We start from the raw sequence: 26,882 nt of genomic DNA, 5'->3' as shown, positions 1-26,882 counted from the left end.
AATATGTAGACTTAACCAAAAAATATACTGTTAATAATTGATTTTATTTTTCATTTTAATGTATAGGTTTTGCCTTTATTTCAGAGGAAGGGGTGGGAAATAACTAGAAAAGAGAAAATCTCTCATATTTTCATTTCAGAGAAGTGTTCCTGAGATACCTTTTGCCTTGAATGAGTTTTATTTTTCTTGACTGTGGAGTCACAAGATTTGGGGTCAATCAGGTTTCTGAAGGAAGAGAATTCCACATTAAGAACACTCATTTTTCTCTTTGATTGAGAAAGGCTTTTAACGCTTCTGTACTGTGCACTATAAAATATGGAGCAAAAGGGTGGGAACATTTAACATACTGGAGCTGAAACTAAAACCTGGACAATGAAGCATAAAATGAAGTATGCTTGATATCACAGAGAAACAGAATTAACAAATAGGTAAGACACAGAAAGTATGTAGAAGAAAAATCTTTATGAATAAAAGGACACTAGGATGATTGTATCTTGAAGGGGACAAAATTAAAGATGGAATGCGTTTATGAAGAAATAGGTTGCAGCATGTGTAGTCATCGGAACACTGAAGGGTGTATCATAAAAATCCATTTTCTCTGAAATATTTCAAAAGTGATAGATGACTGGATTGCATGAAGAACACCGAGTGCTTCAGAGGTGTAGGAATTTAAACTCTTATAAAGCAATTAAAAATTACATTCATTACACTGTGCTGTTTGATAGCACTATATTCTTGCCTCTTTTGAAGGAAGGATGCTCTTCTGTTTCCAGTGACAAGCTTTCTTAAGGAGAAACCATAACAACAAGAGAAACATAAAGAGTTTCTCTAACCTTGTAATCACACATGTCATACACAATGTACTATTTTCCCTCTTTATAGAAGAAATGCTCAGAAATAATATATAGTAGATGCTTCAAATTATGTTTTCTGTGACAGAAGTTAATTCTAAAGTAAGCATTCCCTGAAAGAAAAATAGAGAAAACATTTTTACATGTCTATCATTTGTCCTTAGAGGACACAAAACAAATATGTTTTTTAAAGCTTGACACTGGTATTATTCTGTGTGGCCTCCGGCTATATGCTTTTTCCAGTTTGTAGAATTGAAGGGATAAGAAAACAGCTTTGCATTAAGAGGAACACATTGTACAGGTTAATCATAACCATGCAGAAATCAAAATGCTGCCAACAAAATAATGGCGTACTAGTGCCAAGGGAGTCACCAGGATGACTGTGAGGGAAGCTGTGGGAGAATAACAACTCCTTTGCATGTGGGGAAGTATTTCAGGCATGTGCTTCTAAATTAATTATTGATGTGGCTGAAACAGAAGTTTTTACTACTGTCGACAATAGCAAATACTCGTAAAAATTTAATTGGCTAAAAGTTAATTTCAGTGTTCCTCAATCATGAACTGCATTAATTGAGAAGAGCCTTTTTTTAAGATGTTTAAATTTTAAAAGGAAATAAAGCAGAAAAGCAGAATCAGGCAGAGGAATTTAACAAATGTAAAAATGTCAACAGAAGTGAGAGTCATTACTTAGTCAATATTGTATCAATTAACCAAATTAGCTGCAATCCCTGATGAGGACTAAGTAGAATGGCATAATTTTCTAGTTTGTCTGACTCATTCCCATTATACATTATATGTGTACATTAGTGTATACAAATCATACAAACTAAAAGGCAGTGCCACATAAAATGTGGAAGAATTAGACAAAAGAGTGTAAGGATTTAAAATACTCTAAATCCATTAAATAATAAATAAATCATACGACGTGCTGGTGACAGTTGTTACTTTTGAAGGAGAGTGAGTGGCTAGTCTGCTTCCAGCTACAAGCTTTCCTCAGGCTGCCATGAGAACATTAGAGAATCACTTGCCTGTATTGTAAACAAATAGCATCCCAAGCCATTGGTAGAAGTACCTACAGATTTTCAGTTAAACTAGTTAAAGTATAATATAAAAAGTAAGAAAAGTAAACATGAGCAAATTCTTTGTTAAGATGTGTGACATCAAGCTGAGACCGACATAACTGCATCAACAGTCTTTTTAGGTAATACTGACACTGAGTTTTTAATTCAGCATAGTTGAATAGCCATATTTAAATAATTGAAATTAAAACCTACATATATTATTAGGGGGCAAAGCTTGTAAAAGATGTTCTCTTCACTTACTGAGTTTATATTTTTAGCCTTAAGCATGTAACATCTCTATACCTCTGAGAAGCTGTTGAAAAGAATCTGTTCAGAAGGAACAACATAAAAGATAACAGCATGCTATTTTATCACTGGAGTAACAGGACAATCTTTAGTTTCTTTTGAATATAGGGACTTGTGGGCAACCCAGGAAAAGCTCATGGTTTTGCTGTGCCTGCCAAGTGTCTGAACGGAGCAATAAACTCACAAAAATACCTGAGAAAGCCACCGGCCCTCCAAATTTGTCATATGAGAAACTGTGTGGTGAAGCTTCCTTTGACATAGGTATTGAAACCATGGAGGAGTGTAAGAGAAAGTGTTTATAACACTACGAGATTTACTGTAACTTCCATATTTTCTCTTTCTGGACAGCAATTAGAGTGAAACACTTCAGCAAGCAATATTTCTGGCACACAGGTGTGTCACCACTGTTCATTATATATGGTAGCATCCAACAGAAAAATATGTAAAATTGATTTTATTCAGTTATTTTAATATTAACTGTCACAGATAGGGGGCATTTCTTAAAAGCTAACAATGCCATCATTTTCTTACTGAATTTTCTCTGTTAAAAGAAAATAGAAAATCTTATTAATTGGTAAGGGCCAGCTTTTAGCTCTGAGCTATAATTACTCATGAAAAAAATTGTTTGGGTTAAACTCTACAGGAAATTGTCCTAAGATCATTTCAGCTATGAGGTTTACATAGATAAAACACAGACTCCCTCTAATGCTGTAGTGGTTTGTGACAACTTAGGTCATCTAACACAAAGCTCCTTCCCATTGCAGCTTATTCAAATTGATTACCACAGTGTGCTACAGTAAATTTGCCCAAAGTATACCTAGGTCACAGATGGGTACAAGCCTCATTCATTTTCATCCTACAGTTTGGTGACTTGCACATGTGTTCATTTGTAAGAGAGTTAAAAAATTCAAACGATGTAACAAACTACAGAATAATAATAATAAATGGACAATCCTTTGTATAGTTTTACCAATACTGATAACACAGTATCACTATAACTAGATCTAATTGATAATATTATCCATTGAAAATAAACTATATACAGTGTGAAGTTTGGATTTTTTAGGAGCAAATTTTTCTACTGTTATTATGAAAGAGCTACAACATGTATAGCCAGTGGCAAAAGCATTAGGTAGCATGTGTTCCTGTTTAACTGAGGCTGGATTACTTATTAAAAGAAAAGTCTTCTGAAGGAGCTTATTTGTACAGAAGCTCAAGATTTGGTCTGAAAAGGCTGCTTCATGGGTTAATGTATTCACCTATAAATAAAAGCAGTGACAGCTCTCCTGTCAGTACATGCTGATGGACGGCTCCTTTTTCCACCATTACAGCCTTGTGAATGTGGGAAAATTAATTTAAGTGGTAGTTAATTTCTAATGAATTCCATTCAAGCGGTTAATATGGTCCCTTGATGTTATGGTAACCTTCATGGATCATTGCATTATGTAAATAAATTCTACTTTATGCTGGTTTATTAAAAAAAAAAGGAAGACTGGTGAGTCCAGTCAAACCTTCACATATACAAACAAGCATAAAATTTCTTAAGAAATCACTAAAAATAGACTGTTTAAGAGTAGTACATTTGATATCCCACAAAACATACCATTCATCTTTATAAGACATCTAATTTTTATATAATTTTGGCAGGATCATCTATTATTTGGAGCTACAAATAAGAAGACTTTCAGAAAGGAAACCCTCTTCACTCAAAATTGTGTTAGAAATGCGGCTTATGTGTCCTTGAGGGACTCTCCAAGCCCTTAGATCAGCTGTTTTGCACAGGCATGAATCACTGGACAGACTTCACACATCCCAGCTCCCACTTTACCCCCTCTTCTGGGAAGAGACCTCTGACAAAGTGTACTCTGCAGAGAACATATACATGGTATTTTGCTCCTCTAAGTCACTCAGCTTCTTTCCACTTACTTCAGTGGCGTTTAGATCAGGCCCATGCTATTTTACTGAAATTCTAAAATGTTAAAAAAAAAATAGTGTGCAATATTTATTTTCAAGTATTAATGTATTTCAGTATCCAAATTCATGTATATGTATGTTTTGAAAGGTAACGAAGGGGGTTTTTTTATTGCATCACGCATACTACTTGAAGGATATAAAAACCCTTGTGTAAGCACAGAGGATTCTATGGCATATGCATTGGGTGGCTAAGAAATGCCTGTAGTTTTTGACACCCTTGGTAGGATGTGTTGAAACTAAACTTTTCTTGTCCTTATGAGGAATTGAGTACACATTGGCTAGCATTTTAAAGGTGCGTTGTTTTCCCTTGTGAAAACATGACCCCTTATATATCCCTTATATATGTCTAACCATGAGGGGGGGTGGGGGGGTGGGGGGGGGTGAGGGGTGCAGGGCAGGGCAGGACAGCAAAATAGCCTTAGCTCTTATTTGCTGTTTCAAACAGAACAAACCCCAAGCAAAATACAAGCTGTTGTTCAGTCCTTTAGTAGCCTTACACAATCAAACTGCTTGATGTCAGAGAACAATTAGTGTGTCTCTAGGCATAAATACATTACAGCACCTGGTGTAGATAACTTATGACCAGGAGACTTTAAAGAGCTGGCTCAGAACATTTTTGGCCTATTTATTTCATATATATTTTAAATCACTGAAGTACCAGCAGTTGAAAGTAAGTACCACAAGCTTGTAAGCTAAATTCTGCAGTATAAAAAGGTTTTGATAAAGAACAATAGTAATGACTTGAAAATAAACAGAAAACAGGATTAAATGAAACATGCAGGACATGTACATCATGTCAAACAAAAGTATCTTTCTTTGACTCTGGAAGAGGAAAATACAGTAGACCTAATCTATCAGGACTTCAGGAAAACATGAGTTAATTTATGTAGTTAATTAAAACAGAGAAAAGGATTACCTAATAAATTTTAAGGTTGGTAGGGAAGTGACTAAAAGTGAGGCGTGTCCCTTCTGACTTAGCACAAAAAGTGGGATATTCAATCAAATGTGCAGGCAAGGTAGCAACAGGAAACCAATAGGGGGGGAAATGGAAATACTGTATATGAAGAATAAAATCACCCATGAACTGAAGAAAAGTAGGCTGCTGGGTACTTGTAGGACAAAAACCTATTCATACTGGTGTCTCAAGTAAAGATGCTGAGGCACCAGTGTAAGCTGGCCCATGAGTTGTTCAAAGGCAGTCCTAAAGTATCTAGGGTGAGGTGTGTTTCCAAGAAACACAGAGGTAGATATTCATCTGTCACATTGGCAAAACCAGAAATACTTGGGAGGACAGACTTATACAAAATATTTCAGGATCAACTCAAAAGGTGTATGGTATAGCCAATAATGTCTAAGAATGTATAAGAGGAAATTCTTCTAGGCAGAGGCAATATCTTTTATTAGACAATTGACATAGTTGGAAAAAAAGCTGGTAAGCTTTGGGCATATGTGGGAATGACTTGTATACTCAAAAGCTTTCCTGATTTTTTCTAACTATATCAGCAATCTAATAAAATATATTACTTTTCCTTACAAAGCTTATCTCACAAATTCAAAAGTTACACAAAAGGGCTAATAGGATGAAAGGAGCAGAAAGCCTGCTTCATGAGAAAAGGCTAAAATGATTTGTTTAGCTTAGGAAAACAAAGATTGAGAAAGGACATGATAGCTGCCTAGAAACAAGTATCAAGTGGGTAGATTCCCCAGGAACAGAAGTACTATTTAACATAAAAGATAATGTTGGTATAAGTATAAACAAGTCCTGAATAAATGTAGTGCTGGAGTTAGAAGAAGATTAGGAAGAGTTATTTCTAGACGATGTTTCAAAGAGTGTTGTTAGCAAAAGACCCTTAATTTTCAATTTAGAACTTACTGAATTTATTTAAATAATTGTATTAAGTAGTTGCCAGAATAGCAGGGATTTGGAGTTTATATATACGTATTGCCTTTGTGACTTTTTCCAGTGATAACCATTCTCCTGACAAACTGTCCTAGAGCTGATTGTAACCTTACTACTCACAGGCAGCATCTACGGCTACGTAATGCTTAAGGAGACTCCAAATGCTGAATGTTTCACAGGTCTTAACACCAGTGACCTCTGCTGTGGCCCCTACCCACAGGCCTACCACCACAGCTCTCTTACCTGCCCACACCTTACACAGTCATTGTCTGATTTCATGCTTAGCACCCGACTACGCCACCTCTCACTGTGAACCTTAATGGGGGATGCATTTGGTTTTGCTCTTCACTTTTTAAAGCAGCATCAAGGGATGCACCCAGAGCTCACCAGAAAGGATCTTCCATCACAATCTCCTTGTCTTTCCTTGCCTGTTTTCCCTCCTGACCACTCTTTGAATGTCACACATCATAAACGTTAAGTTCCTTAAAAAAAATAGCACTTCCTTACTATGTGTCCAAGACAATGAGACAGGTGATTTTCAGCCTCCCATGTTTGTGCCTTCGCTGGATGATGCTGAGGATGTAGGCTGTGTGCAGAAGGCCACAGTATGAAGTCATGTAAGACATCAAGGCCAGCTGTAGTACCACCGGAGACCCAGGATGAGCTGGAGGAACCAGCCATACTGTATATGCGAATAAGCTAGACTAGTCTAGACACTGAACTGTTTCTGGGTTTTGTCTGAGGAAAGAAAGCATGCTGGAAGCAGTCCATCATGTATGCAGGGCAGATGATCAAGTGAAGAAGATGCAGGAGCAAAACCAGAGTTATTCAAACTGACTGATGAGGTGTCTTATGTTTCAAAACTCTAAAAATAATCCTAATGTATGTATATGAATTAACAATTGCTTGAGTAACAGATGTCAAAACATAAGTGCAGTGGGAACCATCATGAAATTTGAATGTCTTTCACTGTAGTTTCAGGGATATTAGGACAAGTGATAGATACCCAGTGTTTTTATTAGAGATTCGGGAGTGATATAGATCAAACACTGATAAATTCAGGATAATAAAAATCAGCAAAGTGGTAATAATGATTATGAAGTTACGAGGAAAATATTTTGCTGCTCAGCACACTGAACCTACTCAAAACAATTTTGGTTTGTTACATTCAAATGCAAAGTCACATACCTAGCAAGCAGACATTGCAGCTACACCTGCAGAACAGAGGGCTGTGAAGGGTTAAGCCTGTTTACTGGTCATAAAAAATTGACAACAAACATGAACTCCTTAAGGAAACCTGTAGCAATAATGTGATCTTCAGATGAAGGAAGCAGAAGACTGGCGAGTGCAAAATTCAGAAGCATTTTAACCTCAGTGTTCAGCATCGATAACATTGATTCTGCCTACAGTTCCTGTGTCCGTATTATTAAAAAGAAATGGGGGGCTGGTACAGAAAACAGAAATATCCAAACGCTAAAAAAAACATTTTATAGTGAGAAACCTAAGATGATTAATCTGATTAGCTTATCAAAAGACTAAAGGGTAACTCAAATTTAGTGACTCTTACCTTCTGAAGAAAAAAAATACAGGACTCTGACAATGAAAGTCATAACAAAGTTCAGTAATTGCAAATTAAAGCAAATGACCTCACATTTTTAATAGTGAAGTGACAGCATTTTGGAACAGACTTATAGTTGCATGACTTGCTGCTCGTCTATCCACTACACGGTCTCTGGCTGCAGCCCTGTTTCAGGCTTCATGCCTTTACCTCTCCCTGAGAGGACAGAATTCTTCAGCTTTCAGATTCAGCCCCAGGTTACAATTTCATATTTACTGCATTGTCATTCACCTAAATACATTAAGTTCCCTTTTTTGTGATTATGCTATTGGTGATCAGGATGAACAACCAACAAGTTTCATAAAACCAACTTGTTATTTAATAGCAAGATAAGCATTCAAAGCAAAGGCAAGGTACCTGGCTTCACAATCTACATGCAATGGTTCTTATCAACAGCCTGAACTCCCTATGAAAGTGACCTATTTTAGATATTTCAGTCACTGATTTTTATAAAGAGTAGCTTCCTAGTTTACTTGGTAGTGATGAGTCTCTTTTTAAACTGTATAGACTTCAAGACTGCTTGTTCCCAGCCTTTTCCTCATTTAGGCACCAATCACATACAGCTGAGAGGCTTACATTATTCCTTGCCTGTTTCTTTGCTTACTTACAATTGCTAAATGGAATCAATGTATTTTTAGATGAAACAGCTTCACAAAGTTCACTTTTTTTTCCTTTTTGCACAATGTGATACGTAAAAGCAGGGGGCTTCTTGAAAAATACTGCTCTTTCAACACTGTATTCACATTTACAGACAACATATTTTGAAGTCTGATGCACAAGCTTCTAGGTGAAATGGTGAATTTTCCATTTCTGAAGGCAGGTGGATAACTCCAGCAAGTGACAGCTTTATCTTGGGTGCCAATATTCTCCTCGTACCCACTTTCATCATTTTTAGATCAGATTCGATGTCTTCAAGAATGATGAAGCTCTTATAAAGATTGCTGCCTCCACTATGAGTGGGATACGGAGCAATAACGGAACTGCTGCAGTTTATCTCCCAGAGGTATAGAACTAAAGCACCACCACTTACCTAAATAAACTGGGCTGCAATGTGTGACAGTTCAATAACAGCTTCATGGGCAGTTCAGCTATTCCTACAGGAAGGCAAATTCAGTTCTGGAGAGCACAGGAGACCAGACAGGTGAGGGCATGACCCCTCGTGGGTGTAGTGAGTTAAACTGTCCCAGCTAGTGGGAAAGAACCCAGTCCCTTCTCAGTCTCTGGAACTAACATGTTCAGCACACGCACACACACACACACTCCTTCCGTTTAAGCTACTGGTACAGATTCCAAGTTAATCTGATGAGCTGCACTGGAATGAATTCAAGTATTTACATGTATAATCAGCCTTATTAAACCGAATGGGAGTACTGTATCCCTAATTTGTATCTTAAAAGTCACTTGATAGTCTTCAGCAGTGTATATCAGGGTATGTCCACCCTTATTGAATCAGAACTTTAGAACATGGTGATACTACAGATACACGTAAACTAGCTTTGGTAACGAAACCTCTCTAATGTCAGGTACATGGATCTTCCTGAAACCCCAAAAAGACCTTGGCATTACAGAGAAGGTATTCTAACCAGTGCCTGCAACAGCATGTTCTGTCCATTTGCACTGTTAAACAAAGAAGAGAAAGTAGCCTGCTTCTCACTTTCTTTTTCCTTGTTTAAGAGTATTTATGTTCTTGTTTTATTTTTCTTGAAAAATAATACTTCCAATTTTTCATTTTCCTTTGCCTAGTCTTAGACTCATGGATATTAGAGAAGAGTCACCTACTTCACCTCTGCAAATAAAGGAAGGCTTCCAATTGTTAACACTTTGCAAAGGATTAGCAATTGCTCTTAAGGTTTGTTCTTCCTTGTGCCTTTTTTTTTTTTCCTTCTTATGTAAATGGTATGATACAATAATTGGAAAAGCAACATGGTGTCTACAGAACCAAAAAATTACTATGTTAACTGAGTCTGAGAAAGTGACTTTGGTGGTGTCAGAATCCAGAAAAGTCATTTTGTCAGTCAGCTAACCTCAGTGTGTACCGCCTTGATCCGAGCAGACACAGCTCCCCTAGTATTACAGTTCCCAAAGACTTCTCCCTCACCTGTCATTATTGCAGAGCTATTGTCCTGAATTCAGCAACCAATACTGTAATTCTGATACACACAACCACAAAGTCTGACAGTCATCAATATACATGAGCTCTAAGATTTATCCTCCAGTTGACCTAAATACATCTACCTGTTGCGTATCAAGAATTTGACAGTCTCATTCCCTAGAACAGTTCTGAACAGTTAAGCAAGTTCAGTCACTCACAGCTGCAAATGATTCTCATAACAGTACAATTGACGGAGACAGTCACAGGAGCCATCAGTTGTCACACTTCTGCTCCACTGTGGGGATTTAAAGAAGAATAAAGAAATTCTGGAAGGGGTAACCTAGACACAAAACCAGCAGGAAACCAGGTGCTGAAAATGTAATTGGAGCCTGCGCCTTGTTTCAGTTTTCAGTGTATGATTTTTCTTCCTATGTCATTGGGTCCTATTTCCCCCAAAAAACCATTTTGCGCTCTAGCTGTGCCCTCCTTACCATTCCCCTCCCTTTCATCTTTTGCTCACAGAACATGGGGAGGCAGGGGGGTAAAAAAGAAATGCATAAATGCATACAATTATGGAACTAATACAGATTGGCATTTTTAGTATTCCAGGACTACATTTTTGGCCCAGGTAGCTTAAGTAGCAGTTGTGTAACACTATCCTTTGAAAACAACTGTTTAAGCAGCACAACATTCAGAAAGCCCACAAAGACAGAACCCTTAGCTAGTACCTGCTAGGCTACTGTCTGACACTGTTTCAGCTTCTCATTTTGTAGCTGTTGCAAACAAACCTAAAATAAACATGTGTGATACACCAGTTCTAGTCACCTTCATGTCATACAAATTACAGAAAGCTATGGAATCTGATATCTTTTCAGAACACTTCTGTAACATTTTGTGGACATCAACTAAAAAAAGATACTTTGAAGCATGAGATTCAGTACTCCTGCCTAACATGGAAAAACTGAGACAAAGGCAAAATTACTTTTTCCAAGATTATACAGCAAGACAATGGCAAAGTACAATTACAGTTCAGAGCCTTCTAGTTTCTAATCCTGTAATCCTCTTTCCAAGGATATTAGCACAACCAAATATGTTGTTTTGGTGATGGCCGTGAATGCACCATTCTTTGAACGCTCCAGCCCAGGTTTCACAAAACTGACCGTTCAGATGGTGACACATAAATAATTTACAGCCATATTGAACATCTGAATTTAAATTACTCCACATCTCAAGCTTCTGACTAGCAGCACTAAATTAAATGGCTTTAATTGTGAAACAATTTTTCCTAATTATAAGCTGTTGAAATAGGCTGCTGAGTCAGCACTGTATAAAAACTTAAGTCTTAGGCTAACGGTGAGATGAAAAAATAGCAATTTGTGCCCCTCTGTGCTGTGGAGTAATCCTATCCCTAAATATCACTCCCTATTGTTGGGTGTAGACTATTGAATAGACACTAGCCTGGCATGAGTAAATCTGTCCCCGAGTCCCACACACTATTGCATTCAAAAAGTCTGGCCAGAGACGATTGCTGCTCCTAGCCCTGACAATCCATACTTGCAGGTCTATTCGCTATCTGATGTTGCTCTTTGCAAGGGAGTCCTGGTTTGAAAACCTCAGTGGCCCACCAGCACAATTTGTCTTGTACCAGGAAGTTGCCTTTTTTTCTGACAGAAAGGGACAGGATGAACCTTTTGGGAGGCAGTAAGACCAGCTGCCAATTACCTTTCCTAAAAAAATCCAAACACATGCTGCAGACCCTCACTTCATCTGATGGCAAACTCATTCCTTGCTCAGTCCTCATCACCCTCCAGGAAAGTGGATGAGCCTGGAAATCACTGGGTTTTCTGGACATACACTGTTTACCTTAAAGGTGTACTAATATCTATGCTCACAAGGTATCACAGGGGTTCACAGCATATAGGCCTTTTCTTCTGCTGGAACAAAACACACAGCGCGCACCTAGAAATGTGTACCTTGAACTCTTCTTTGAGAATCAGAGCTTTTCAAATCTACAGTTGCTTAGGCTGCTTAACTGGCAAAGCACGTTAAAGGTGTAAAACTTTTCCAAGAAATTTCTCGGCTTACATTTTATTTATAATCACAACCTATAGGTATTTAGAAAGTAGCTGTTCTTATTCATGAGTGCCTAAAATTCAATCAAACCTTTTGAAAGTTTCCTTCAAACCAGGAACAGCGTTTTCCACTATTTCCAGGTTCTTTGGTTTTGAAGAGGTTTTTACATTTTGAATCAGTCTGTCTTCAGATGAAGCTAGCCACTTCTCTCCACCTTCACTGCCATGAACTTGTTCTAAGTCCCCCTACGATGGATGTGTATGTTAACTAACCTGCTCCTCTCTCTAAACCCACATTTAGGTGACTAGATGGGTGCAAAGACAACACATGCCCAACGCATGGGAACTAATCGATAACTATTGCCTCTGCATTGCTTACCCACAACTTCCCAGCCTCAGTTTCTCATTGTCCACCAAGCACCTAGTAAAAAACAGATGTAATTGTAAAAGTTACTGCAATTTTGAAGTTGTGGGATTATCACCGGGCAGAAAAGTTCAAGACATCACACTACCTGGTGTCAAAACACAGTGCTCAACCTGTTCAACCTCTTCTAAACAAGGGACACACTCCGGCAAACTTGTAGCAGTAACTTCATGGCCATCTGAAAGCTTAGTTTGGTACCTTCTGTTGAGAACTTAGTTCTTAGGAAGATCAAACACTCCTGCCTCAAGCACAGCCACATTCAGAAGCACGAGGAACACCTTTGGGGATTGTAACAAATTTGGCTGTCTAATTGTAACCCACCGGTACCACTCCGCTAGTTTGCATTCAACAGTATACCTGACTACGTGCCCTCTGAGGCAATAACTGTTCCAATCCATTTTCCATACCCCTCTTTGGGAGAGAGTTGTTTCAAAGGGCACAGGAAAAGCTGTATTTGAAAAAAAAAGGGGGGGGGGGGGAAACAGGAAGGGAGGAAAAGATAATTCTAAAACCTCATGGATTTATGCGAGTAAGCCTAAAGCTTTGCAGAAACTTAAGGCAAATTAGCTAGAATCTGAAATTACTATTATCTTCTTTGCTATAGACGCCTACACAAAATAGCTTACAAACTCCACCCAAAAAGCAACAACTCCTAGGTACTGCCTTTTTATTTGGGTTAAGGTTTGGGAAACCGTAGAAAAGTAGGTACACCAGAAACATCAGAGAGGACTTCTCCAAAGGAAGATGAGACTGAGAACACTTCCAAATACACTGAAAACGGTCAATATATCATTAAACAATTACTTTAGACACTAAAACTTAAAAAAGTGTTGATAAGATATGCTAAAATACCGCCATCTCCCCCCAAACCCAACTGTGATAAGCAGCAAGGGCCATTTACATTGAAATTACTGAAGCTACATGGGATTAGGTCTGCTGCAACTCAAAAGAAATTTTCACCTCACCTGTGAACCAAGCCAAAAGCTAGCACAGTATCTTTCAATGTAACATATTGAATATTATTTGCTACCTAAGCGCCCACCCAAGTTTGAAACCATTGCTTTTGTTATCACAGCTTTCAACATCCAGGGTCATTTTTAAGAAAGATTCATCATATATTGTAATAATGAACATCAGTGTTTATTTTCATTTTGCTTTAAACAAATACAAACGCATCTCAAGAGTCCAGTGATTCAGCTTTCCCCTTACTAACTTAACAGTGAGGTGTTTTTAAGTAAGGCTTTATGACTGACAAAGAGGTCCTGAAAGCTGCAGCTTCCCATTCCAGTTCTCAGCATGAAGAACTTGTCTGAAGTTACAGCAAGGGCCGGCAAGAACTAAACTTGCCCTACGATGGTGTTTCGTTGAAACACTTGTCACCTGCACCGCTTTGCGTCCCCAGCACTCAGCTCTCGGAAGTCACGGGGCTGCCAGGGAAGAGGGAGCGGTCCCAGTGGCAAGGACGAAAAAAGCAGGCCTCCAGGCCCGACAGGCGAACACCGAACAGCTCTCTCCCCTCGGGTCCCGCAGCGGCGCCCCCGGCCCGGGCTAGAGCTTCCGCTGCTTGTGCCGGGGGTTGCTCTTGCAGCAGACGTACAGCCGGCCGCGCCGCCGGACGATGAAGCAGTCCTTGCAGCGCCTCTTCAACGAGGTTTTCGTCTTCAGCCCCGCGCAGAGCGGCGGCAGCAGCCCGGGCGGCGGCGGGACGGCCAGCAGGGCGCGGGGGGCGGCCGCTCCGCACCACAGCGGCTGGGCCCGGCTCACCGGCGCGGAGAGCGCCGCCGCCGCCGCCCGCCACCACGGCGCCAGGGAACAGAACGACGAGCGGCCCAGCGAGCGGAGTGGCCCGGAGGCCCCGGCCAGGAGAGACAGCATGCTCCGCGCCCTGTGGGGACAGCGCACCGATGAGGACACCCGTCCCGCTCTCCTCCTGCTTCCCCCCCTCCCCGCCACCGACCGCCCCCAGCCCCTAACGGAAAGCGCCGGGCACTGACCAGCACCCCCACCGCGGCCCGCAGCCCGCCGGTCACCCTCGCGGCCAGCCCCGCGCGTGCGCGCAGCCCGCGGCCCGGCGGAAGAGCGGGGGGCAGCGGGGGCGGGGCTAGGGGTGCGCCTGCGCCCGCCCAGCGGGGGTCACGTGGCCGGTCCAAGATGGCGGCGCCCGGTGCGACCTTCTGCCGCCTACTGCCGCTGAGCCGCTTGCTGCCGTCCCGCCCGGTGACGGTGGTTGCTGCCTCTGTTCGCCCCTACGGTGTGCAGGTCTCCGGTACCGGCGAGCTGGTGACGCACACGGGGCAGGTGAGCGTGTGGGGCTGGGGCGGTCGGGGGTCGGTGCTACCCTTCCGCTGCCGGGGAGGGCGGGCGCGTCCGGGCTGGGCCTGCCGCCGGGCCGGCGCCTGAGGGAGTATGGGCCTGGGGCCGATAGCAGCACCGCTGCTGTGCTCGTTCACGTAGTACGTGCTGTGGAAATTCAAGCTGTCGGATGATATCTCGGTAAAAGGTACGTGTGGTTTCAAAAAAAGAAAAAGTTGATTAGAAACAGGGTCATTAGCCGTTACCGAGTGTTGTGGTCTGAATGTAACGTTTGATGTAGCTGAGGAGGTGACAGAGGGGAGGTACGATAGTGTCAGTGCCCCGTAACTCCATTTTATCTGTTCTTTAGTGTAAAAACTGAGCATGCAAACAAGGGAGACTTGTGCGGTACCTTGTGGAGATGTGAAAGAGGCACAGCTGGTGGAGCTAATGTCGGAAGGTTCTCACTGTGATTGCTTAACTCAGACATAAATAAATACGAAACTTGACTTTCCGGGTTTAGCTCACCTTCCAGATGGCAGTGTGGGATCAAAGAACAACATTACAAGTAATAGATTTTCTGTTTGTCTCTATGATCAGAGATAAAGCTCCTGTTTACTGGCTTTAAACACCACCACCCTTTTCTTTTCTGCTTTCCTACCTAAAATATATTTTCCTGTGTGAGAGAAATGGAAACTGCTTTTTCTATGCACTACACATTTGTAAGATGATGTCAATAGTTGAAACTGAGGTTGAAACCATTTAAGCTATTTAGTCTTGACAGGGCTGCAAGCCTCTGTGTTCTTTATTTATGGTTATTGCTTTTTAAATAAGATCAAGTTATTTTATTCTTCAGGTATATGAAGAAAAAGATTATAGAAGAGTAAGATTTGTTGGACGACAAAAGGAGGTAAGCCCTTCTACTATTACTCATGGGAGAGGGGATGGTTTGTGGTGGTTTTTTATACCTGATATTGATGTCCTCAACTTGATTAGGATTTAAGAAAAAACAACTGATAAATCACCCAAAACCAACCAAATAAAAAAATCTTTCCAAAACCAAACTGTTCTGTAGTTTGGTTTTTGGTGGTTTTTTTTTTTTTCCACTGTGGTGAAAAGTCTTCTTTTAAGACAGCTTGTAGTAGCTTTTGTATACGTCCCTACTTTTGGCAAATCTGAAAAATTCAAGAGTTGCCCTATATCTGTTAAGTGCTTACATTTAGGCTGTGAAAGCTGTAGGCACGTGAGCATCTTAAACTTGGACCATTTTTTTGTTTTAAGGAAACTTTAAGCATGTTTTAGGTGCCCTTTGTGTTCAGAAAAATCACATAATTAAATGCTCTGCTGAATTGTGTGTCTGAAGCTTAATTTGCTTCTGCATAGTTAAAATTTTGATCTTTACCCAAACTGAGTTTTTGAGGCCACTAAAAAACATGTTTTTGAGACTTTCCAGAGTCTAGGAAGCATTTGCTGAAATAGTGATGTAACAAAACTAAGATTTAGAGTATAATAACGAAGCTTCAAAGTCTAGTAATATCAGCAAATGTATAATAATAGCCACTGTGAAATTATCTTGTGGGCCTGTCGCTGCTGCTTATCAATAGCATGGGTATGTGAAACTTTAAGTCCTTTAGCACTGAGTTCTTTAAGGATCAAACATCACAGCTCCGTGAAGGATCTGCTGGCTTTTGGGAGAGAAATTTGTTTCAGTAAATTGTATTCCTCGATGCCCAGACAGCTGATTAGTGTCTAAGTGTGAATGTATAGTAGAGTAATTAAATATCAGGTGTGGTAGATTTTTAATGCAGTTGCGTATAATTATTCCCCTCCTAAATTAACCTGAATTAATTATGCTGATTTCTGAGGTTTTATACTGAGTTTATCTTGTTGTGTCATGGGTACAATTTAACTTGTGCTTTGTGGCAAAAGTGGGGATTCTACATGGGAAATAGTTAAATGAAAATGTTACTTAAAATGATGAAGTAGTTTACTTCTGGGAGGAGAGTGACAAAGTATGTCTCTCTCTAATGCAATGTCTGCTTCTGTGCTAGTTCTGTAACTTTGTAGGAAATGCTTCTTAAGCCTAATTCTCCATAGGGTACTGGTTCCTCTGATGTGTCTTTGCCAGCAGCTGATTTCAGACTGTCTGTGGTGAGGAACACTAGGGTTTTCATTTTGGCCCAGTTCCTCCTCCTCCTCCAGCAAAAGACAAGCTTTAAGTCTGCCGAGTAAGATTTAGTATTAGGTTTTAATGTGAAATCGGAACAAAATTTCTTGTTAAATACTAAAACAATCCTCATCGGTTCTTATTAATGAGATCTGTCTGTAGGGGTTTCACCATTATCCCCCAGTGTGTTTCAGCTGCTGGTATTTCAGCTGTGTCCGTAGTCTGAATGTTGTCTTGTTTCTGAAGCTAAAGCTAGCCTGTGAAGTTGGTGACTGTACTTCCTTGGTTACCTCTTCTCTTTGCCTTCAGAGTGTTACGGGTGGTCAGGTCTGGCTTGTGATTAGCCCGGTCCAGCTGTGGCAGCTTTCTTGTCTGGTGACACAGCTGCTGTATGCAGTGCCCTCAGGGAGGATGTCTGAGCCTGTGCCTGGGTGCTGTGTATTGCCCCTCTGGGCAGTGGCCAGGCCCAGGGTCACAGCCCAGAGTATGTGGCTATTGTTCCCTCAGTTTTGCCAGCTTAATCATTAATGAAATCCATGTGTTTTCGCTAAAATCATTGTTCTCTGCATTGGTTGTGCAGAACCAGGGGATTACTGCTCTGGTAAGGGCCTAAAGCAAGTAGCTGTCAGAAAACTGAGCATGGCAACTGTTAAACTGCATCTGCTGCAGTCTGACTAGGCTCATGTTGCCCTTGTACAATCCCTAAGGTACCACACGACCTAATTAAACACCGCCATTCCTGCTTTGGCTTTACCCTTTCTGTTGGGCTGGTGCAGCAGCTGTAGCTGTGAGGAGAACTGACCTCAGAGCTGGTCTGGTTAAATACAGTCTCCTCCTTCTCTCTGGATCTTTGGATCTGTGTCAGTTCCAAGTTTGGTTTTCTCTCTTGGTCTCCCAGGCCATGTACTGGCACAGGCAAGTAGGTGGAAAGAAGCAGCAATGGGACTCTCAAATTGGCACTATGGCCAGGATAAAACCTGCTCGTTGAATGTGCATTGGGCAAGGAGCATTTGCATGTGCTGAGGGAAATGGCCTCTTCCCACTAACACCACTGTGCTTTATTTGAAGGGACATGATGTAACTTGAAACGACTTGGTTTTTTCCTCCTAGTTTTTCTCAGTCTGTTTGCTTCTGGCATGTATTCCCTGTGAGTTCATAGACTTTCTTGTTTAGTAGTCTGAGCCACAGACAAGGCCTAGCTGTACAGTGAATGAGAGGTTCTTGCTTCTCCCCTCTCCCCACAAATACCTTTATTGTTAAGAAATGTTGGGAGGAGTGGAGTTCTACTTCTGATCTTGAAGCAGAGGTGCATCATGGTGCTAACTCCCTGCTGCTTTAGCACGAAATGAAGGACGCACTATCTTGAGCATTATTAAAAGCAGCAATAAAAATCCTTGCAGGTTGTCAAAGATTACATATGACTTGTAGGACACAGACCTCAGGGAGTAGGGTTCTTGATGTTGCCAGTTTGCTTCAATACCAAAAATTAAATTTTTGTTAACTTTGGCTATCATCTTCTTTCGGTAAAGAAAATCCAGTTGTTGGCAAAACTGACTTTTCCAGTGCTGTACTGAAATGCAAAGTTTGGGGAGATTTAATTGAGGGCTTGGTGAAAGATCCTAAGTTGTGCACTAGAACTATATAAACATACTATTGTAGTTCTTAAGGATTCATTTAATGGACATTTAGGTATCTTTTTCCTAAGAATCCTATCTTCATTCAAATACCAGCATGTTTATGAACCTTATCCACAGAGGAGTAGATAGTGCCTTCTTTGGGTGTGCATATAATTTTATATTTGTGTATGTATAACATCGCCTTTGAAAAAACTGGCTTCTCCTGGAGCACGTTGACCTGAGGGGTAGGGGTAGTTGTCTGCTCAGTGCTGGCTTGGAGTGGGTTGGAACAGGCTGGTGTGGATGAGGGAGGAAAGCGCTGTGGCTGGGTGCTGTAGGTCCTGCTGAGGTGTGAGCTGCTGTGTCGCAGGCCTGTCTGGAGGTGGATGTGTTTGCTGGGCCACACAGGTGTGCTCTAGGAAAAAGCCCTACTTGATCAGTGATGTGCATATTCAGTAAGTGTGCTAAGAGGGATTTACACAGTAGCATAGTGACATTTAGAGATTTTGCTTTTTATAATGCTGAACAGTTTGCCTTTCTGACTTCTGTTATGCACCATGTTCATGTTTTCCTGAGATTCCCGTGTAGTGATAGGATAAGGTACACGGTGAGAGGCTCTAAATTACCAGCAGTGGTTTTATCTCACTCCTGACCTTACTTGTCCCACTATTGTTTGAGTTTATCAGCAGTGAGTCTCTTGCAATTTTATCATGTAGTTGCTGAAGCACAATACAGAGGCAACATCAGTTGAATATCTTCTGTTCTTGGCTGCTTGTTCCTGCTCTGCAGAATCTGCTTAGGTCATGTTGTAAACCTGAGTACTGATGTGGCCTGTGTATGAGGGGAAGGAGATTACTTATGCAGAGTTTAACATGCATAGTTCGCTGACCTGGCTTATAGCACAGCCTGAGTTGGTGATGGAGGTGGGAGAAAGCCTATGCAGGAACTTCTCAGGATGGTTGTAGTAGAACTGCTTGGGGAGGTGATAAATAACAATTGCTTTCTGTCTGAATGGGGAAGGTATCTGACAGTTTTCTTTTTCTCCTACAGGTGAACAAGAACTTTGCAATTGATTTGATAGCAGAACAGCCTGTGAGTGAAGTTGAAAGTAGAGTGGTATCATGCGACGGTGGTGGTGGAGCTTTGGGACATCCTAAAGTATACATAAACTTGGTAATAACTTTGTTCTGTGTATAGCATGCTTTGTAAATTCTTGTTTGTAATATTATCTACTTTTTGGCATGTTAGTTTAACAAAGTAAAAGGAGTAAACCATTTGAGAAGCTTGTTTTATTTGGTGCCTAATATAAAACTAAGAATTTTTTAATTGGAAGAGTTAGAAGGCTTCAATTTGAAGTTACATAAATTTATTTTTTAAATCTTGATTTGTTTGATAGGACAAAAAAAAATTTTTAAACAAATTAACTGAAGTAATATGAACAAGCAGTGCTTGGAGAACAAAAAAACCCCATGCTTGCTGTGTTTTGAGACAGTCTGACTATTTAAATGCCACTGTGTAGATTGAGGATACATTTGTAATATTCTTGGGAATATGCAGTTTATTCTGAATCTTGCAAGTTCAAGGAAGAACAGGAAAAAAACCCAACCCAACCAACCAAACAAACCAACCAACCCCTCTTTCAGTCTCTGCGAATCTTGGTAATTTTGAAGATCGAATGTTTCTATCACGGTCAGAAAATCAGCAAAGATTAAGTGTTGTCTTATCCTCCTATTGACAGTAGTGATAGTTCCCAGTGTATTGTTATTCTAGAGAGTAAAAATACTGAGGCTACTGACATACAGCCTCAGTGAAATCAACGATGACCTGTTGCTTAGGCACTGTTCTCAGGCAGAGAGACTGAGATGCAGGTGTCTAAACGCTTGCTCACCTAAACTTTGGCATTTATTTAATATCCAAAAGAATGATGGGGGACAGCTAGTGTCCTTCAGTATCAGTGGTGTTGTGACTCCTGGCTATAATCACAAGTACTTTTTTGAACAACGTAAGAACTTAGTAATCATTCATTTTATATTATTCAGTCAAACGCTCAGCGGTTCTGGTTCATAATACTTGGGAAGCTTGTGTTTGTCAGTCTTAAATTAACTTCTGTAGTACACTGCTGATTAGTTGCATTTGTGTTGATTTGTTTGACCTGTGCCATGCTCTTCTTGAAGAATGCTTTAGATTTTGTGAATTTTGAGATTCTGTTGTGTTTAACAATCAAATTACAAATGTCTGTGATTTAGCTCTTGAAAGCTAATGCCTGCAAACAGAGAAAATGGTGTTAGACCAGCTTGTTTCCTCTAGCCCTAACAATTTCAATTCAGGCTTTTGGGGGTGGAGGGTAGCCTGGATTTTTCAATTTTAATCCTGTATTAAGGAAGGGGAGCCATGAGTTTACTTTTTCATGACCAAAAATTTGTGTTGCTAAGTAACAGAAGATCCATGAGAGTTTATCTGTCTTTGTGTTTTGTTGTGTTAGGAAGTACTGTAACAACAGCTCGCAGTCAGTCATACTTCTAAATTTTCCAAAATAAATGTATCTTTTGGAGAGCAGAATAACATTTTGTACAGTAATAACTGCTACTTTTCTCCAAAATGTTTTCTTTCAGCATCCCAGAATCCTACTGAAGTTTCCTTCTACCTGCAACTAACTCTGTCAGCTGATACTACTGTCCAGAATTCCTGTCTATATATAACTTGGAAATGCCAAATCCTGTTCTGTATTACCTTAATTATGAAATGATCTTTTCAGAACACTGGAAAGATATGACTGAACTGACTTAAGATGTCCAGTTTGGTTAAGAGGATCTTTTACTGCTGAAGAGACACCACCTGACTTTAAAATTAACGTTGTTGTGATTAGGCCTGGTAGTTAAAAGGCTGGCAGAAAGGAAGCTGTGTCGGATACAGAAGTCAAGCACGAACCTCATATCGCTGTTCTTATTTTCAGTGTTTCAAATAAGATTAAACTTTGTACTTCAGCTATACTGATCTGTTTTTTAAAGTGGCACATATAAATATACAAGAGAATATTTGTAATTTCTAGAAGTTTTATAAAGGGGAACTAACAGCTTTTGTATTTTTATATTTTTCCAGGACAAAGATACAAAGACTGGAACATGTGGCTACTGTGGACTTCAGTTTAAACAAAAACATCACTGAGATTATCCCTGCATGCTTGCAGATTTCTGTTCAGATATTAATGTTTAACTATAAATAAACAATATATTTAGAAATCAAAGATTAGCATTTGTGGTGTTATTAACTATGGAAAGTCCAGTTAGTACCTTTTTAAAACCCAGCTTGTCAAGTGTTTGAGAGCTGAATGGTATTAAAATATCTGCTTTGTACTTAATTGGTTTTCATAGAACAAATGTCCTGCCTTGTTTGGCAGACTTCTTGCAGGCTTGGAAGTGGCTTTTGGCTGCAGCATAGGTTTGGCTTGTACTGGGTAGTTTTGTATTTTTTCAACACTGAATTGGATGTAAGTGTTTACTTGGAGATTAATTATCCTAGATGTTTGTCTTTTGGCATTGTTTGACACTCTTTAGTTTGTTAATGGCCTGGTACCTACAGCTGGATTCACAAACAGAAGCACAAAGATATTATGAGCCTCAGGACTGCAACACTTACTCCTGGAAGCAAGATTGTTATCCCTGAATTAAGGAGCTACACTTGCTACTGGTTTAAAAGAAATGGACAGTGTCTTAGAATGGTAGTTAGTGTGAGCTGGAGAACTACCTGAGCTAGCACACGTGAAAGGTAAGAACATAAGCATTTGTCCTCCAACTGATAGGATCAGAGTTTAAGTATCTGATTCTGCTTGGGATTCAAACCACTTTAGGAACGGGGTCTTCTCAGATTCGAAGTGGGATCTGCTCCATTACAGGTAGCAGCTTCTGTTCCTTTAATGCAAATAATCTGACAATGACAGCATCCACCTAGGCTGTGTGAGGCTGGCTGTAGGACATCTACCTTGCTTAATTTCACTGACATAGCATTCAGTCATATAAGCGTGACCCTCCAACAGAGAGTGTATCTGGAAAAGGAGGGTCTGAGCTTTGATCTTTGCTCTGAAGAGCATTTTAATCTGTTGTCAGTAAGTGACTTTTCCCCCCCCACCCCCCAATGCTGGTGGTGGAACACGGTCCCAGGTAGTAACTGCTGCTTGGTCAAAGTTTAATGGGTTGTGATTCTAAACCTGCTGTTTATATCGCTTTAGTTAAATTGATGTGGTGGTATCAAGGTAAAACAAATTATGTAGGCCTATGACTGCTTAACTCGTTTGTGTCAATTTATAGATCAAGTTGAATCAACACAGTCAGGCTTAAAGCAAGGTCTGACCTATCCTTTCTGTAGAAGTTGTGTGTTAGAGGCTATACTGCAATTACTCACATACATGCCCCTCCTCTTTCTTCATTCATTCTACCTGTAAGAGCTTAACATCCCTTTCTGTCTTCCCTTTCTTCCCTCACTTTTTCTCCTTTCCATTGGTGCTGGTTTCGGTGATCATCTGACTGGCCTTCAATTAATTCTTTGTAATGACCTAGATTTAGGAAGTAATATTAGTTATGCATTGTAAGTTCAGTGTAGGTTACTGAACACTGGCTTTTCTGTAAGCCCAGGGTCTGACTGAGGCTAGATAGCTGTTATGATGGTTACAGCTTTTTAATGTTAGTGCAGTGGCCAAGTTCAAGAAGGCTTAATGTATGTTGTGTTTGGAATAGCATCTGAACATGTACAAAGATCCTTTCATAAAACCCAGTAACTTGGATTCAGCCTGTCTGACCTTATGCAAATTATCTGTCAACTGAACACAAATGTGACATTATAAATGGTCTTCTGGTAAGTCCATTGCATGCTCTAAATATAAAATAATTACTTGAACTTGCAATGTCTGTCTTTAAGCAGATGTCTGGTTGCTTTTTAGTCTGGCACCCTACCAGTTTGTAGAGCGTCTTGGCTGGCACAGTTGTCTCATGGTGCAATCATCTCTTCAAAGCGACCAAAGCCAAGTTAATTTTATGTGGCCCTCTTCCTTGGGTCTTTGATTTTCTTATGAATAATGTATCTGCTTGGATCACTGCTGCTTATAATGAATTAACAATGTTTAAATTGGCACAGCATCTGCTGAGGACCCAGACAAATCCCATCCCACTGGTCTCAACTATGGAATGCTGTTCTTGGATATTTTCCTTAAAGTACTTGTGATATGAAGCTGTTGACACCAGTGAAACAAGGTCTGTATTTCACTTTGGTGATCTTTATGGGAAAACTTCAGACTGCTCCTTATTGTTTCCTGTGTGTTAAGTTTATAGATCTAGTTGAGAATAGCTGTTTATGTGAAGCGTTGCACTTTGAGGCACACCATCCACATACCTGTGGAAGGGCCAACCTTGATCCGCAGCAAAAGGTAGCGAGGGAAAGCAGGAACTTTTACCATGGTGGTCACAAGCAGGTAGACATGAAAATGGATCTATGAGGCTAGACTAAAACATCAGTATCAAAGCAAGGATAGACTAAAATGCCTAAGTACCAAATCAGCGCTACAGTTCTCAGGGTAACAAACTTGGACTAGTAAGCTTTCCGACTTAAATTCTGTCGGAATAAAGCTTTCAGACTTAAATTCTGTCGGTCACTGTTTTGTTCCCTATAGATAAAATTCATCCCTGGCTGGAACTATAGTCTTACCCTGGTTGCCCGAGTACAACTCATAGTTTATACTGTCACTATGGAAACGTGAAGTATTCTACACTGGTGTGTAGCTTAACAACTGTATCTTGCTTCTACCTACTAAAACCAGGTAGGCTCTTTTCCCTTTACGGCCACATAAACTACGCTTTTCTTGGTGAAAATCACTATGTATTTAAACTTCAAAAACATAAGGACCATCCATCCTTTTCCCCATATTACTTGGTAGCTCTCTGTCCTCTAATTAAAAAGCAACTAAAATGAATTTACAAGGCAAGTCATGTTTGTTCACAAGAGCACAAAGCATTATGACTACAGCATAATATGCAAGTAGCACGTTCCAGAAAACTTTGTCTTATGGCTTCTGCTTGTGCTCTGGAAATTGTTCTTGTAACAGGCTTCTCTGAATCAGCATATTGTATCTCTATGCTTCCTACTCTCTGACCTGCCAGTAATACTTGCACTTTTTATTCAATGCTATTGCAAAGGATCAGGTAAAGTACAACATCCTTTAATAGCAGTAGAAACATTTGGTCTTGTAATAGTCACATTGTTGGCATTCTTTGGTGTTTTCCCTGCTATTGGTCTATGTTGTTTTGAGAGGCAATTCAAGTCTTTCTATGGTGGTCTCAGAGTATGTTGTCCTAATTTAAAGCCAGGGATCCTTGAGGAACACATCTGGCAATTCAGTCTTGCCAATGGAATAGACTGATCGGGGCGAAATGACCCTGCATTCACCTTGCTGTAAAGTTCATGGTGCAAATTATCATCAGTCACTCTTTCCAGAGGTCCATCAGAACTTGTGTAACTAGGGAAGAATAGCAAATTCAGTTTTTATAATCAGAGGCAATATAGTAGGGCCAAAAAAGTAGAATTAAAAACATGTTGTGTGTCATTGCTGCAAATGTCACTGTGATGTGAATGATCATCCTTCCACATGCTTTTATTATTGTCAGGCATTGTCTAGTGTTAGCAGCATGCGCAACAAGATACACCTTGAAGACCTTGCATGCCCAGTTAGTGACAAACTTCACTCCGGGCTTTCCAGATCCCAAAACATTTTCTACTGACTGATAGCAGCTGGGGGTTGCAAGTGGAACATAATTATCAGTTTTTCCATGTGGAAAGCAGTTCATGGAGCTCAGGTGTGTTTGAGATATGGCAAAATTAACTGACAGTTAGAAGAATTTACCTTCCTGCACCTGAAAGTTAAGCAGTCATTGGTCATTCCAGGTTTACATTGCTGTCCATCACCATCCGAAATCCTCAGTGTCAAAAGCTGAGCTGACAGAGCAAAAACTGCCATGTGGAAGAACAGATCATAGAAGTGCAACAGAGGAACCAGGAATGTAATCTGTGCAACGTGGAAATGATGTGATGGAGCACTGGGAATGTTGCCTTAGAACTCCTTGCATTTTTTTTTTTTTTTAAAGGACCGGCTATTTTCCCTCAGTGTGATGCAAATGCTGTGAGAATATGCTTAACTGCATTTACTCATACATCTTCTGCTGATACAACATCCTGCTTTAGGAAGCCCTCTCCATCAACCTTCTGTACATACATTTTTACTGATGTATCGGCAACTGTATGCCAGGAGAAATGCTACCAACAGCACTTTCTCATGGAGATGTTGTTTTAGTAAGCACAAGAATTCAAGCAAGTTCTTATCCCTAAGCAGTGTGAATCCAGTTGCGATATGAATGTATTTGAACATTACAGAATTCATAAAACTAGCTGCAACTTTGTAGGTGTTTTCCCACCTTTTTTTTTAAAAAGTTTGGCTCTGGATGTATTTTCTCCTTTTTTTTTTTTCTTCTAAATTTCTTCCTGTTTTTGTTCTTGTCCTCTTCCTTGTTTCTGTTGCTTCCCCCAATCCCTTTATGAAGGATTAGGTCTTTGACAAAGCAATGGTTATCTTATAATAATACTGTCTCCGTGGAATAGTCTCTAATGCTTATCTCCTACTTCAATAAAAAAGTGCTTAACACAAAAGCCTGTTCTTTCTGATACTCTTTCATTTAGTCTAAAGCATAAATTTGATCTAAGCATAAAGTGATCTAAGTAGGCAGGCATTTGGCTAGATTTCCTCTTAATGTTACGTGGACCAAGAAATCTAGACTGCTTTCACTACAGTCATTAATGATTAAAATGAGATCTCTTTGTTTTGGACTAATTTAGAAATGTAGGAGAAAGCTCTAAGAGGAAATGTGAGATTTTAGGTACCTGGTAAAATATTGCATAACCTCTACTAGTCTTCCTTTATGATTTGTCTCAACAAGTCATTTCTACTTGTGTTAACTTTGTCTAAATATTGAAGTCGCTGACTTTTGTCATAAATAATTTTCTAAGATTGAAATTTGTTTTCTTTATTGGAGGTACAAAGAAAATCAGTGAAGCCTGGTGTTTATTTACTTGGGACAGAATGTTTTTGTTGTCTTTTGTCAGTCGTCTTCTTTTAAAAGATGCAGTTAGGAACATACGCAAATTAATTAAAGATTTTTCTGGCCATCTATATTCTTCTAACTAAACTTTGATTTGTTGTAGAAAAGAGTCAGTTTCAAGAATATGTCAAGTAAGGTGGGTCTTTGTTTTCAAGAAAGAACTGTTGATTAAGGGAAGGAGAAATGAGCATAAGATGCATCTTCTTCGCCTCTTCTAAATAGTCTGCAATAGGTAGCAGACCTATGATTTAGTACCTAATTAAACTTAGGGAAGTACCTTAATATTTGGACTGTGTAGCATTCTTTGGAAGCTTTTCCACTTTGCAAAATGCAAGACCTGGTTCTTAGCCATCAACTGCTGAAAAGAAATCTGA

At 40.0% G+C, this 26,882-nt stretch overlaps 2 protein-coding genes and 1 long non-coding RNA gene across 3 annotated transcripts; 2 read left to right on the top strand and 1 right to left on the bottom strand.

Moving 5' to 3' along the window:
- Positions 1–13,414: 13,414 nt before the first annotated feature.
- MRPL36 (mitochondrial ribosomal protein L36) lies at positions 13,415–14,410 on the bottom strand. Its single transcript, XM_056332795.1, has 2 exons — positions 14,293–14,410; positions 13,415–14,183 (listed from the first exon to the last, which is right to left on the bottom strand). Exon 2 carries the CDS (start codon positions 14,171–14,173, stop codon positions 13,847–13,849), a length of 327 nt encoding a protein of 108 aa, XP_056188770.1. The 5' UTR covers positions 14,174–14,183; positions 14,293–14,410; the 3' UTR covers positions 13,415–13,846.
- Positions 14,411–14,413: 3 nt separating this feature from the next.
- Positions 14,414–21,617, top strand: NDUFS6 (NADH:ubiquinone oxidoreductase subunit S6). The gene is made up of 4 exons (XM_056332794.1): positions 14,414–14,596; positions 15,447–15,500; positions 19,424–19,546; positions 21,473–21,617. Exons 1-4 carry the CDS (start codon positions 14,450–14,452, stop codon positions 21,536–21,538), a joined length of 390 nt encoding a protein of 129 aa, XP_056188769.1. The 5' UTR covers positions 14,414–14,449; the 3' UTR covers positions 21,539–21,617.
- Positions 21,618–23,550: 1,933 nt separating this feature from the next.
- On the top strand, positions 23,551–25,833 carry LOC130146554 (uncharacterized). The gene is made up of 2 exons (XR_008820952.1): positions 23,551–25,212; positions 25,301–25,833. It is a non-coding gene; the product is annotated as an uncharacterized LOC130146554 (long non-coding RNA).
- The last annotated feature ends 1,049 nt before the right edge of the window (positions 25,834–26,882 follow it).

Source organism: Falco biarmicus, chromosome 3 (genome assembly GCF_023638135.1).
Source record: "Falco biarmicus isolate bFalBia1 chromosome 3, bFalBia1.pri, whole genome shotgun sequence".
Taxonomy (NCBI): domain Eukaryota; kingdom Metazoa; phylum Chordata; class Aves; order Falconiformes; family Falconidae; genus Falco; species Falco biarmicus.
Note: the sequence above shows the minus strand (reverse complement) of the source record. Positions and strands in the feature narration are given on the sequence as shown.

Coding starts and splice junctions, on each gene's coding strand:
- MRPL36 (XM_056332795.1), bottom strand. CDS start 14,173: ATGCTGTCTCTCCTGGCCGGGGCCTCCGGGCCACTCCGCTCGCTGGGC.
- NDUFS6 (XM_056332794.1), top strand. CDS start 14,450: ATGGCGGCGCCCGGTGCGACCTTCTGCCGCCTACTGCCGCTGAGCCGC. Junction 14,597..15,446: donor TGGTGACGCACACGGGGCAG/GTGAGCGTGTGG, acceptor TTTATTCTTCAG/GTATATGAAGAAAAAGATTA. Junction 19,547..21,472: donor CTAAAGTATACATAAACTTG/GTAATAACTTTG, acceptor ATATTTTTCCAG/GACAAAGATACAAAGACTGG.